Below are 13067 nucleotides of genomic sequence, written 5' to 3'. Positions count from 1 at the left end.
TTCACCCTATCAAAAGCCTTTTGGAAATCTATATAAATAACGTCAATCTCGTGGCCAGACTCGATATCGCTGGTCCAGATATCATGGCAGAGTATTTGCTTAATCGGCAGTGAGCGTCCTGGTATAAAGCCAAATTGTGTCGAGGCGATAGAACCCACCTCAGCAGCAAAAGGCAGCAACCGGTTGACAATGCACTTTTCGAAAATTTTACAGGTAATATTGGTTATAGAAATAGGACGATAGTTATTCGAGTCGGCTCTAGAACCTTTTATCTTGTAAATCGCACAGAGGAGGAATTCCAAGAGCCAGGAAAGGTGCCGTCGTCGTAAAAAAATGAGAAAATAGAGCTGAGAAGAGGAGCTATATCGGATCTGAAAGTCGTTTGTAATAATAGAATCCGGGTATCCGATCTGGTACCGGAGATGTACTTGTAGAAAGAGAAGCTATAACGGACTTTATTGACTGAATGCTAAACATGTCTGTAAAGAATGGATGGTCAATCGTAAAGCAAGGACTGCGTTGATCAAAACCATGACCGCCAGGGCCATATAAGTGAGAGAATATATCTGCAAAGATGTTGGCTTTCTCGTAATTATCTGTAATTTGTGAATTATTCAGAAGCAATGTTGGAATATCGTGGGACACTCGGAGTTTACGGCGAACGTCTCTATGGAAGGAATAACGATCGTGCTTGCTGCAAAGGTTAGAGAGGTGTTTATTCTTTTTTTCCAGAACGTACCTTGAGTACGTCGCAGCGACAGTCCTGTAATAGTCTCTGGATATCTGGCGAGGACAATTCCTATATTGACGCCATGCATGTAGTTTTTTGTTATTTCACATTCTAAGGAGCTTATCTCTTTTGGAAGAGATTATCTTACTTGGGATATGGACTCGCGAGAGAGAGAGAGAAGGACAGGCAGAGCGTCCACAGCCGAGACAGGTCCCTCCAATATTTGGGCAAAGAAGTCAGAGACAATAGAGTGCTCAAAATTATATGGACAGCCATAAAAAATATTATCACAAACATAAAATTTCATCGCATTCCACTTAATCTCAACGCTATGTGACAACACGGAGTTGCCAAAAAGTACAGTCCAACCCCAAAAGAAGCGCCCTCCCGATGTCATGCCAACCCCGTTTAGCGAAAAATATTTTAAGTGAACAAATCTTAAATTTTTAGGAATTACACGTGTTAAACCGTGATTCGATATAACGCCAAACTCGTTGTAGCTCCAAAATCCTACGAAATAGACATATAATATTGATAAGTTAGAATCTATCCAAAATAAATTTATCCGTTTCATCCACGAGAGATTGCTGCCGAACTTCAGCCCCTTTCTACTCATACACACTTACCTCCCGTTTAATTATGCTCTTTAAAATTCTTCATGGTCACACATTTTTCCATCAATACTTCTAGTAATTTATATAAATCACCCTAATGCTCGAACTGCTGCAGCCATTCTTGAAAATTAAACCCAATTTTTGCTTCTACTGACTGTTTTTAAGGACAGTTTCTCAACCCGTGCCATAGTTGATTGGAACAAGGTCCCCACCCCGTTCCCACTTTGTAGTCGATTTCCCCACGATGGTTGATTTCATTTATAATGTAATATCCACTAAACGTATTCTCTTGTATAGGTCTCGCCTACAATATTGCATTAGTAAATAAATGACGAATAAAGTCGGTGTTCGACTGTATGAGCCTAAGGCAGTGGTTCTCAACCGGTGCTCCGCGGATCCCCACGGCCACTCGAGGAAAATAAAAATAAAACAGTAAATTTGAAAAAAAATAATTACGAGTATTTTTTAATAATAAAATAAATCAGTAACTTTTTTGAGGAATGAATGAAGAATGGGCTTACGGGGCTCCTCCATAGACATTATATACCACAAGAGGGCTCCGCGAGTCAAAAAAGGTTGATAGCCGCTGGCCTCAGGTATCAAGAATTTTGGCTTCCTCGAACCTCCTAGTTATTGCTGTATTAGCTTTATTGAGTTTTCATAATCTCTAACTTCCTTTACCACATTCCTATCAAAATAGAGCTAAAAAAAGTCATCACCCAACAAAGTTATAGCACATATTGGATAAGATTCAAGCCAATGCAAACTACAACACACACACAGTGATACGTTTCCAAAACTTTATAATTTTTTGTCCTTATTATCTTGATGAAAATTGCATTTAAAAATATCATTTTTTTTTTGCAAACGACTTTTCAAAGTCCGTTGTAGATTTTGTCGATTGGAAGTTTTATGCACAAGGGAAGTACGAAAGATTATTTTTATATATTTTTTATGAATATGACCCGTCAAAAATTTTTCATTCTAAGAAACCGCATGCTGTTTGAAAACTTTTTGTAATTGGATGTATGTCTAAATTTAACGGTGGCAGAGATAGTCCGATGGAAAAACAATAATTTGAATCACCCTCCTGTATATGAAATATATGAATTCCAACCCAAGTCCAATAAATGACTCGAAAATAGAGATACATACTCATATAGATATCACAATCTTCATTCGTGAAATTTCCGAAGACCACACGTGGCTGTTGACCCCCCCTTCCCCTCTCCCTCGACGCATAATATCCAAGATGGCTTTTCAGTGTGGTACATATCTATTTCTGGAACTGTCTTATCCATTTATATATCAGTGTCTGTCAGGGGTTAATCCCCTCCCCCATGTCATATACTGTGTGTGTCTGGTCGGTAAAAGAAAAATCCCAAGATTGAAACGGCCGTGGTATGGCGGACATACATAACAATATGAGAGACGAGTCAACTTCTTCCCCCTCTTCTGTCAAAATTCTCTTTGGTTAATATCTCCGCGTTTGACGCCCAGCGTGAGGTGTTCGTTCACTTCAGCGACGGAAAAACATCTTTATAAATCGAGACGGTCAAAGAGAAAAGAACATTTCTTCAAAGTTCATCTCTTTGCTAACTTCTTCTGTCTTTGTCAGAGAAAGAAAAAAAGGTTCAATTATACAATGTTTTTGTTCTCTTCGCTCTGATCAACCGTTGCTGTATTTGTTTTTTAATGTTTGTCCGTTGACGTTGGATATAAAAAAGAACGAAAAAAGTCGTTTGGATTTTCGTTTATCGCATTGGGTATATTTTGGGGGTTTCTGAAAATACGGGGTGTTCCGAATATTTGTAAACAGTTTGAAAGATTCATAAAAGGTGAAAGAATTGGTATATTCGAATGTGATTTGCGAAAAAGTTATTCGCACGAAAGAAGGGATTTGTTTTTGAAACAGGAAAAAAAATTTAGTTCAAATTTTGTCGATAGACGGCGCGGCACGAAAGCAAATCGCTGGAAATATGCAAATTTGAGTCCTATAAAATGCGAGGTGTAGGATGAATGGCGTTTTCAATTCGCTTGTTCTGGCGCTTACATAAAGTTTTGATTGTGATGTTGACGTTGGTGAATAAGCACTATTGGTGAAGTTTTACCTCGGCCACGAATCACCGACTGAAGCTTTACGAACGCTTCAGGCACATAACGGATTGAAGAAAGGTGCAGGCCCAATAACTCCCGTCAGAATTTCGTGCAGCGTCAATCAACAAAAATTATCAACAAAAATTTGAACTTTTTTCGGTTAAAAAAAAACAAACCCGGAGTGATGGACACTTTTTTGATAGACCATACATGTATCTATAAACTGATAATGTATCTATAATCTGAGTTTTTTTTTTAAGTTATTGTTTTGTTAAGCAAAATTAAAATCTAATGCATAATCAATGTAATTTTTATCCCGTTCAACAAGCGGCAAGTTGCAGCCGCACTCTTTGCACCTTCCCTAGTCTGACCTCAGTTGAAAGTACGCAATTAAAGATAAGTTTTTTTCAAGAGGGGGGTAACTCTTTTGTTAGTTAGAAAACTGGCCCTTCGAAGAAGTGACCCGTGGATAGAAGTAAAATAGCATAAAGTGGAATTTTTTCGGAGCTTGAAAATTTCTTCTCTTTGTTAAAGAAGTATCTTCCACTCGTGAAAGAGGTTTTACTCTACCGCTTTTCGTAAAAAATCAGTTAAAATCGAGGAACAATTGATGGTGATTTCGGAAGGATCGATGTGTAGCGTGAACTGCCACTATTCAATAATTAGTGTGAAAGTTTCGACAATGATTGACGTAACGGATTAGCGATCGCGCGTGCACAAACGAATGTTCCAACATCCGCCATCAACGTGCGGGGACAATTTATGAACAGATTACGATCATCAGTTTGTGGTTGATGTTCGTGTCCTTATTATTTTGCCATTCGCTATCGGATTGACAGACTCTACGTCGTGTCGAATACACACGTTTATGGCATCTGATCGCCGCGTCCGTCGAACTCGCGTCTCTATTAATTTGTCTATTTCCTCGTTGTGATTGACAAACCACTCGGAATTTAATCTTGATCCCCAGTCACCCTCGTTAGAAGAATCGCCATCACTTATATATTTGGCCACCTATATTCTTCTCAGCTTTTAAAGTTTGCGGTTTCCTTCACCTGTAGTTTCAATAGAAGTTCGATTCCTGTTCCCGAAGCGGCTTCATTTCTATCGGAGAACTTACGCTACAAAACCATACATGCACCTCGTACACACTTCTCTAGAGAATTTCTAACGAATTGGCACATGGAGGAATGTGTGTTCTGAGTGTATGTGGGGCCCTAACGTATTTATATTGTTGAGTTGCGCTTGTTTTGTGTTTTTGCTGTCATCTGTCTTCCATTTTCTGAAGTAAAGATAGAAATGATTGGGCTTTCATGTTTTGTCAGTATCGTGTTGTAGGTCGGCCTGTTCTCTGCGGAGAGACTTTTTCAAATGGGAGACCGGCTCGCATTCATGCCTCGAAGCTGGAAAACCGCAGAAAACCAGCCGACCACCACTGTGCCGTCAACGGGGTTCGAATCTATCGGAGAACTATTTGATTTAGATTCACTGTGGATACGGGAATAAAATAAGTCACTTGTTTTAAACTGTTTTAAAACTGTTTTTAACTTGTTTTACAATGGACGTCACGAATACCTTCGAATTGTTGATGTTGTATATTATTTGTTTCGACTGTCTTTTCAATGGCGGGGATAGAGATTCTCTATGAGAATGCAACCTATGGAGTGCAAGGTTTGGACAAATCTATTGTCCGACATGCGCGGGGCATGTAAAAATTTTGTTTCCAGGCATGAATTTTTTTTTAAACTGCATGCTCGACGTTAGCATGTACACTCGATCCCGCTTATGACGTTCCCACTTAGAACGTTTTCCCGCTTAGTGCGACTTATTTTCGTGGTCCCAATTCTTACTAACACTATTTGTGCTCAGTCTGTAAAGGGGTTAAACGTGAATTCATCTTTCACCCCGAGTTACAGTCTGGTGACCAAATCTGAAGTATAGACCTGCACTTGAGTAGGGTATCTTGCATGCTGTATTTTTTAAACAAGAACTATCCGTAGACGCCGTTAACCTCTACAGGGTTCCATGCAAACTGGTAAGTCAGGGAAAATGTAAAATGTTTGGCAAAATTCGGGAAAATATGTGAAAATTTGATAAAAGTCAAGAAAAAGGATAAGATTTTGAACATAGTATTGTTTCTATCTTCCATAGTTTTGGCAAAAAAGTCAGGGAAATTCCTCATTTTTGTCAGGGAGCTTGCAGATCAAGCAGATTTTGCTGGAGACCCTGCTCTGTCTTCATTATGCATTTCTTGATATGATATAGCGTGAAACAATTTGCACCCCAACGTGGAGAAGTATTCACATAATTTGATGACAGTATCAATGGAGTTTCATTATAAATGTATTTCTTGAAATACAAAAATTTGAAGTAATTTTGCTTCTTCACGTCAATATTTTGGAATCGCAGTCGCTTTGGTTTTGTGTGGCCGATTAATAAAAACCTATTAATATTACAAACGTTGCTGCAATTTTCTCGAATGTGCCCTGCAGGGGTACCTCGGGCTCAATTCCTATCATGAAAAATTCGTATCTCAAAACAAAATTTGGAATTTTAAACGAAAGACATACCTTTGTTTCATTTCATTATTCAAGCCGTAGCCCTATACACTAAACCGAATCTCGCGTGCAAAACGGTCAACATGGTGCAGTGCAGTACGTACTATGCAAAATGAAAAACTCGTAAGTCGAATATTTATTCGCAAGTCGAAACATTTTTTGCGAACACATTTTGCTCGCAACTTGGGATAAGCCTACTCGAAAATCGGGACGCACCATAGTACTTTTTAACAATTATAGTTATATACCAAATTACTCATGCGTGAAGAACGTTTTTCTCTCAAGTACAACAGATAAAACCGCGTTTTTTTTTACTGAAACTGCCATATTTTGGTTAAAATTTTTAAAATATTTCAATTTTTAAGGAGTTTTTGGTATAAAGAATTTTTTAATTATTCTTAAAAAATAATAAGTAAGATTCTGTTTAAAGCTTTTTTTTTCTTTCCCATATGAAAAGTAAATATTTCGACACACAAGATGAAAACTTCAGTCCGTTTCACGTCGAATAACTCGTAAGCCGTTGGCCATAGAACTTTCAACTAGAAAAATTATTTGAATAACCTGCCCATTTCGGATACGTCATTGAGCGAGATACAAAATTTAATTCTTTATACGGTCCCCCGCAGCTAACTTCCAATTAGAAAGTTGTTGCCCCTCTCTCTTCTAAGCCCAAAGGAAAAAAAAATTCGTGCTTTCAAGTGCAATATTTGCTGATACATTTGAATTTAAAAATCGTTCAAAATGAGGGAACGAACAGCATGTGAAGCTGAGAATGAGCAATTTATGCCGGGGTGGGGACGGGGGGGGGGGCCCTTCAACCTTTGAAACATTGTGGGCTAAATAAAACTTTCTATTGAGCCCGCGGTCCACCAGTTATTAAACAGAGTACCCTAAATTATTCAACACTTTTATTTACTCTGAATATATTTCTTTCATTAAATTCGAATTTTTAATCGTTTTCAAATAACTTACTTTAATTAGTTGATTATTTTTAATCAGTTATTTATTTTATTGCATCTGAAATTTGCTTGATACTTAATTTTTTTTATCAAATTTAAATTTCCACTTATTATGAAATTATTATTATTTTTTCAAAAATTCTTAATATTTTTCATGAATTATCTATTTTATATGATATCTTTCATGAATTATTATCTTTAACAAATTTTGGAAGTTTCACTTATAACAGTTCTAAAAATTACTCTTAACAATTCTGAAATTATTTCTATCACTAGTTCTATATATATATGTGTATATATATATATATATAATTATTTCTCTCTTTCAGTAATTCTATAACTATTTTTTCATTAATAATAGATTTTCATCTCAATTATGAAATTATTATTTTTTTCAATAATTCTAAAATTGTTTTTTTCATTAAGATGGTTTTTTTTAGCATTTCTGAAAATTCCGCATGGTACGCATAGTTACAGAATTTTCAGAAATGCACGAATTCAGCCCCTCGAAATACGCAGCCTACATGAAATCATAAGCCTGAAAATCTGTTTCGGCTCAGGTCCCTTGACCCGGGTTACGGCCGCTGTGGTGGTCGAGTGGTTATAATGACGGACTCGCGATGCGAGGATCCGGGTTCGAACCCCACAGTGGTGGTCGGCTGAAGTTGGTTTTCTGTGGTTCCAAACTTCAAGGCGCGAATGCGAGCCGATCTCCCCGTTAAAAAGTCTCGCCACAGAGAGCAACAGGCCTACAACGTCACAAATATTCAATCATTACACTTCACTCACAATTTGAAGTATAGATGGCAGCACTGAAATATCATACACAACACTAACTACACACTCACTTTGTTCCAGACTCTGCCACGAAGCTGGGCTGGAAGAGATCTCGGCAACGGGATAAGTCCGGTGGCAGAGACCCTGGCGTTTATTCATTCATGACCCGGGTTACGACGGCCATTTTAATATATGAAATGCGCAGCATTTACACATTTACATAAGCACTATTGAATCTGGAAAGTATTTCACAGTTCTAAATACAGTAGTACAGATTCCAGTTGCAAGAGCTCTCTATCTTTAACGAATTTTATTAATTTTTTTTGTAATTCGTTCTTTTTTTTAATGCACAAAGTAGTTATTTTCTGAAAAAGGTCGGCGGCCAACCAAAAAGCTCGGAGGACCTCTTTTGGCCCCCGGGCCACAGGTTCAAAACCCCTGGTTTATGCAATTCTGTCCTTCATTTTCAGCGATTTTCGAACTAAAATATCCAAGCGAATAATGCATTTAAAAACATTTAATTATTTTTATCGGGCTCAGGAGTGACAGGGCAACAAATTTCTAATTAGAAGTTATAGGAAAAGAGGGATCGTCTAAAACGCACATTAAATTTTGTATCTCGGTACATATGACTCTTCATAAAAAAGATGGGCGAGTTATTTGAATACTTTATCTAATTGAATGCGTAATTCTATAGCCAACGGTGTACGAGTTATTTGAGGTGAAACGGACTCGAGTTTTTGCCCCGTATAAAAGCGTGGACATAGAAAAAGAATCGCCAGCATCAAAGCAATTAATGACAATGAAGGAAAGTTCCTCGTAGAGATGAACAGTTCCACTTTCTTCCCCGTATGAATGAAAAAAGGTAAAAAAAGACTTATGTATTATTATTATAGTGGAGGACACACCTTCGAAGACGGATCTGCACGGTGCATACGATGTGATTGCGGTGGCCTCTTTCGCTCTCCGCCCTCTTAATGTCTTTCCTTAATATCGGAAGCGACTCTTTTATTTGAGTATAAAAGGCTCTCTAATGGACGGCCAGCCTGACCATATGGTGCAGATGACAATCTTCACTTTCAGCTCTCATTTTCTTTTCTCTTCTGTAGGCGTCTGCTGCTTGACTACTTTCTTCTTCTTCTTCGGATTTTTGATATAATATACTCGTATGGCATCATGCTATATGTGCTGCACGCACAACTCAGCTCGCTCGCACAGTAGCTTAACCGTTGAAATGTCTGCGGGATCCTAGTAGGTGGGAGGGAAGAATGAGCCGAAAAAAAAAAGTTGCTAATCTAGGTGTGGTGATGGTGCTGCCCTTCGCCACGTCTTTTACGGAAAAGCCCGAAAAGGGTGGCACCACGCGAAACACTTCGAGTCCTTAATTTTCTTTCAGATGGATGACGACCGACCTCTTTCGGATTCAACAGGACGTTACCCTGCGAAAATGACAATTTTTAACGTACTCGAGAATTCGATGAACGAAGACGCGCGAGTTTCTTCTTTTGCTTTTGATATCCAATCGCTTCACCACAATGATAACAATAGAAATATATGGAATTCAGTCCACAGACAGAGCGAGCGTAGGCGAATACACGCCAGGATAAATAGATGTATACATTATCGGGTGTCGAAAGTAATTGAACTATATTAATATTAATGGGGGGAGATTTAAATATTTAGATCTGGGATTAGACTAAAAAGGGCAATGAAAAAATACATGATTCCAATCCTCAAAAACCGAAAGGTTGCAATATGTACAATGGTTAAGGGATCTATAGAAATTTTTTCATCATTAACGAAAAACTGATCTGATTAAATCTAAGTTGGGCAAAAACTCTTTTAACTGAGATATGGAAAGGGAGGAAAAAGTAATCTCTTACACACATCAGGAAAGTTGTTTTTATATCTTTATAGCGAGAAAAGTTTTTACTATTTACAATACGGCAGAAATCAGTTTGGATGCTCTGATATTTTATACTCTCGATAATCAGCGGAAGATAAGCTTTCACAAGACTTGGATTTCGTTGAACCCAAATAAAACCAGCGTTATCAAGAATATTTTTAACCTGTAGAGCCTAATAATTGAGTGGCAACGAGGAAGCGGTGTCGAACAGACGGTTTTTCTTAGCTCCCGCCGTATGATGATAGTTCTATTTCATTCCCCCCCCCCCGTTTTTTCTGATCTTAACAATTTCGGGCCCTCAGGATCCTTCGCCACATAATGTACCAAGTGAAGTATTTAAATCGTGAGTGGTATCATGACTACAACATAATGTGCGTTATTATCATCGTTTAATGTTTTTTTCTCTCTTTCTCGTTAATAACAGTTTCGACACGACCAAGTCGACGAAAGGAGCGTCGAAGCTTCGACGCGACTTGATCAACGCTGAAATTGCTAATTTGAGAGATTTGCTGCCGCTTCCATCGTCCACTCGCCAGAGGCTGTCACAGTTGCAGCTCATGGCGTTGGTATGTGTCTACGTACGGAAGGCGAACTACTTTCAGCACGGTAAGTTTATTTTACCGTAAATAAAGGCTTAAAATATTTATATCGTTATTTTACCGTTAAAAACACTACCGACAACAAGTATAGTAGACGCCGCTTATTAAAATCATGGACAGTGTTATCATTAGGGTATTGTTATCACTTTTACCAAGTACGAAATTGACCAATATCATAACATGGAAAAATTCGTTCGTAGTTATCAGGACTTCGATTGATATTGTCAATTTTTTTATCCTACGAAATCTTTTTTTTTCTTTTTGCATATTTTGAAGTTTAAGGTAAAGCAGAGTCATTTTTTCCCTCTATAAGTTACCATTATCGATCTAGAAGACTATACAGGAGGTCGGAAGGCTCCCTTATTGACAAGAATTTTCGTACTCAGTTCACAATGTCCTGATCGGGCCGTAATAACCGCTATGATCCATGTGCGTGCAACGCTTCTTTTGCCGTTTCTTTCCTGTAGTGAAGGCATTTGTGAGGTAAAAAAAACTCAAAAAGGTATATTAGCTCAAAGGGGAAAAAATCCTTTTTTAAAAACAATTGAAAAAAAAAGTCTGATTTTTAAGATTTTGGAATTTGTAACGTTGAAAAGAAAACGTTTTCCGTCCCGTTATATCGAACGGGGCATGCAGTCATCGCACTTACGACCAGCATTTTTTGGGATATAGTTATCAATTGGTTATTGTTATAGAAGACTAGATTCCTAATTTGGTCACAAGAAGTGGCGTGTATTGTATTACACTTATTGCGTACTTTTTTTTTTTGTAATAATGCTGAATATCGAATCACGGAACACAAGTATTTCGTCAGCATTCCATCAGGAACATTTAATGAGTTTTTAATACGTGGAATATGTGAAAGTGCGTCCATCGAAATCCCCCGCCCCTGACGCGAACGAACAATCCTCCAAGAGAATGCAATTGATATGATGGATGCGCAGCAAAAGAAAAAAAAAAAAGATCCCCCCTTTTTTTTTCTCCCTCTTTGGTCGTGTTCTATCTCAGAGCAGATAGTTTGATTTTTTTTTTTTATTTTGCTCTTGAGCGCGGAATCGTCGCAATTCAGGAAATGGTGTGTTCAGAAGAAATAAAAGAAAACAAGATCATCTTATGCACGAGACTTATGGCTCTCACCTGCCTTGTACGAGGGGTCACGAAATCTGTGTAAGGTTCTTCCCTAAATCGGATACTTCGCAGCATCAACAACCGACCCCGGGGCATGTAGGTACATACATCTTACAGGGTGGCTGAAAAGAGAGGATGGTGGGATCGAGGAACATCATCATTTTCGATACAGAGAGCAACATCTCTGGTGTGTTGTGATCGACTGGTAAAGAGAATCTGCGAAAACCTTTTTCTTCTCCGAGATGAAGTCACGAATGGGCTGATGGGGAGCGTGAGAAATTTTCTCCCAAAATCTTAAATCACTATTCGGAAAAGAGAAAAGAGCCACCAACAATTACGGCCCACCTTCATTACCTGCCATCGCCACCGCCACCAACTACACTAGGCACAGTAAAACAATCAGTTTCTTTTCCTTCCACGGCGGGGGGAACATCATGTAGGTGGCCCTCCCCCTTGAGGTTTCTTACTTTTTTTTCTTCTTCTTCTCGGGGTTCCCCATGCAACGTAACATTTTCACATGTGTTATGGAATCGCAGGTATGTACTTTGCAGTCATACATAACCTCGAGTAATAGTCGTTTTTGTGTTCCAAGGTATTCACCGAGAGTTGAAGTACAAAGTCTCCAGCCACCGCTCTTTAATACAAATTTGTTATCACGAAACCACACGATCGATAGGTACTTGTCGATGGGGGCCCCCATGTTCCTCTCAGCGCCGAGATAATTCTACCTTCCGAGGCAGTTGCCTGTCACTCAACTTTTCAATGACCACCTCACCGGGTCATCGACCACTTGTGGTTTGTCTGTTCGTCCAACATAGCGTTTGTTGGCTGCGTGATACTTATATGAGAGTATTCCTACCTTGAATTGTAGAAAACAAACCGAAGAGTTTTAGAACAACAGGCAAACTTGGTTGTAACGATACCTCGGCTATCACGTCAATAATTGGCTGTCTCATAGAGAATAATGTCAATAAACCTTGCTAATGTATAAACTGTGTTATAATGAATATGTTGATAAATATTAACATATTCTTGTCACATTTTGCCATGGTTAATTTCTATTTTTTCTTTTTTTTTCGTGAAATTCATTTTAGCAGACTTGCTGTAGCACTATATCTCCCGCCAAGGGTTATTTGTAAGTAATATCTGGTCGTCAATCACAACATTTCTAGAGATGCATTGGGGATGGCCGTATTTATCGTCTCGATTCCCCGTATTTTTCTCAAACTAATATAGTCAACCTAATCGCAATGAAGCAACACCTTCACACACATTTGATTGAATATCTCATTACATTTTTCTTAAAAAAGCTATTGGAAACGTTATAACTACGAAATTTCACGGAATCTTCGATATTGTTATAACCGAGTTTGACTATTATACCAGTTGAGAATAATTTCGTTTCATCTTCACACTATGATCATTTAGGCTCTGAGATGAGACCGAGTTTAAACGTGATTCCGATTGGTTCCGGGAGATACCAGCTGGGATACGTATTGTTATAATGAGTGACTAAAATTGTTTATTTTTTATTAATATCAATTAGAGAGACATGCAATTACATATCAATAAGTATTTGAATCACCATGGGATCACATGGTCCATGTTGGTGATTACAAAAATTTCCGAAGGAAATCTGCTAGTACAGCAGGCTATTTAATACCCATAGAAAGGTTTTTTTAAAACTGGCTGTTGCGAA

The 13067-nt window shown here is 38.2% G+C and overlaps 1 protein-coding gene across 1 annotated transcript in view; it reads left to right on the top strand.

Annotated features, from left to right (window-relative positions):
- Nucleotides 1–13067, top strand: part of dysf (neuronal PAS domain protein dysfusion) — a 123594-nt gene that overhangs the window by 40846 nt on the left and 69681 nt on the right. Inside the window, exon 2 of the mRNA XM_089254957.1 lies at nucleotides 10066–10247. Coding sequence (XP_089111083.1) covers nucleotides 10066–10247 — 182 coding nt within the window. The remainder of the gene's footprint in view (nucleotides 1–10065; nucleotides 10248–13067) is intronic.

This window comes from Pholcus phalangioides, unplaced genomic scaffold (genome assembly GCF_987345545.1).
Source record: "Pholcus phalangioides strain wild (caught in Gottingen) unplaced genomic scaffold, Ppha-v1.0 ptg000042l_1, whole genome shotgun sequence".
Lineage (NCBI taxonomy): Eukaryota > Metazoa > Arthropoda > Arachnida > Araneae > Pholcidae > Pholcus > Pholcus phalangioides.
This window is presented reverse-complemented; position numbering and strand designations above follow the sequence as displayed.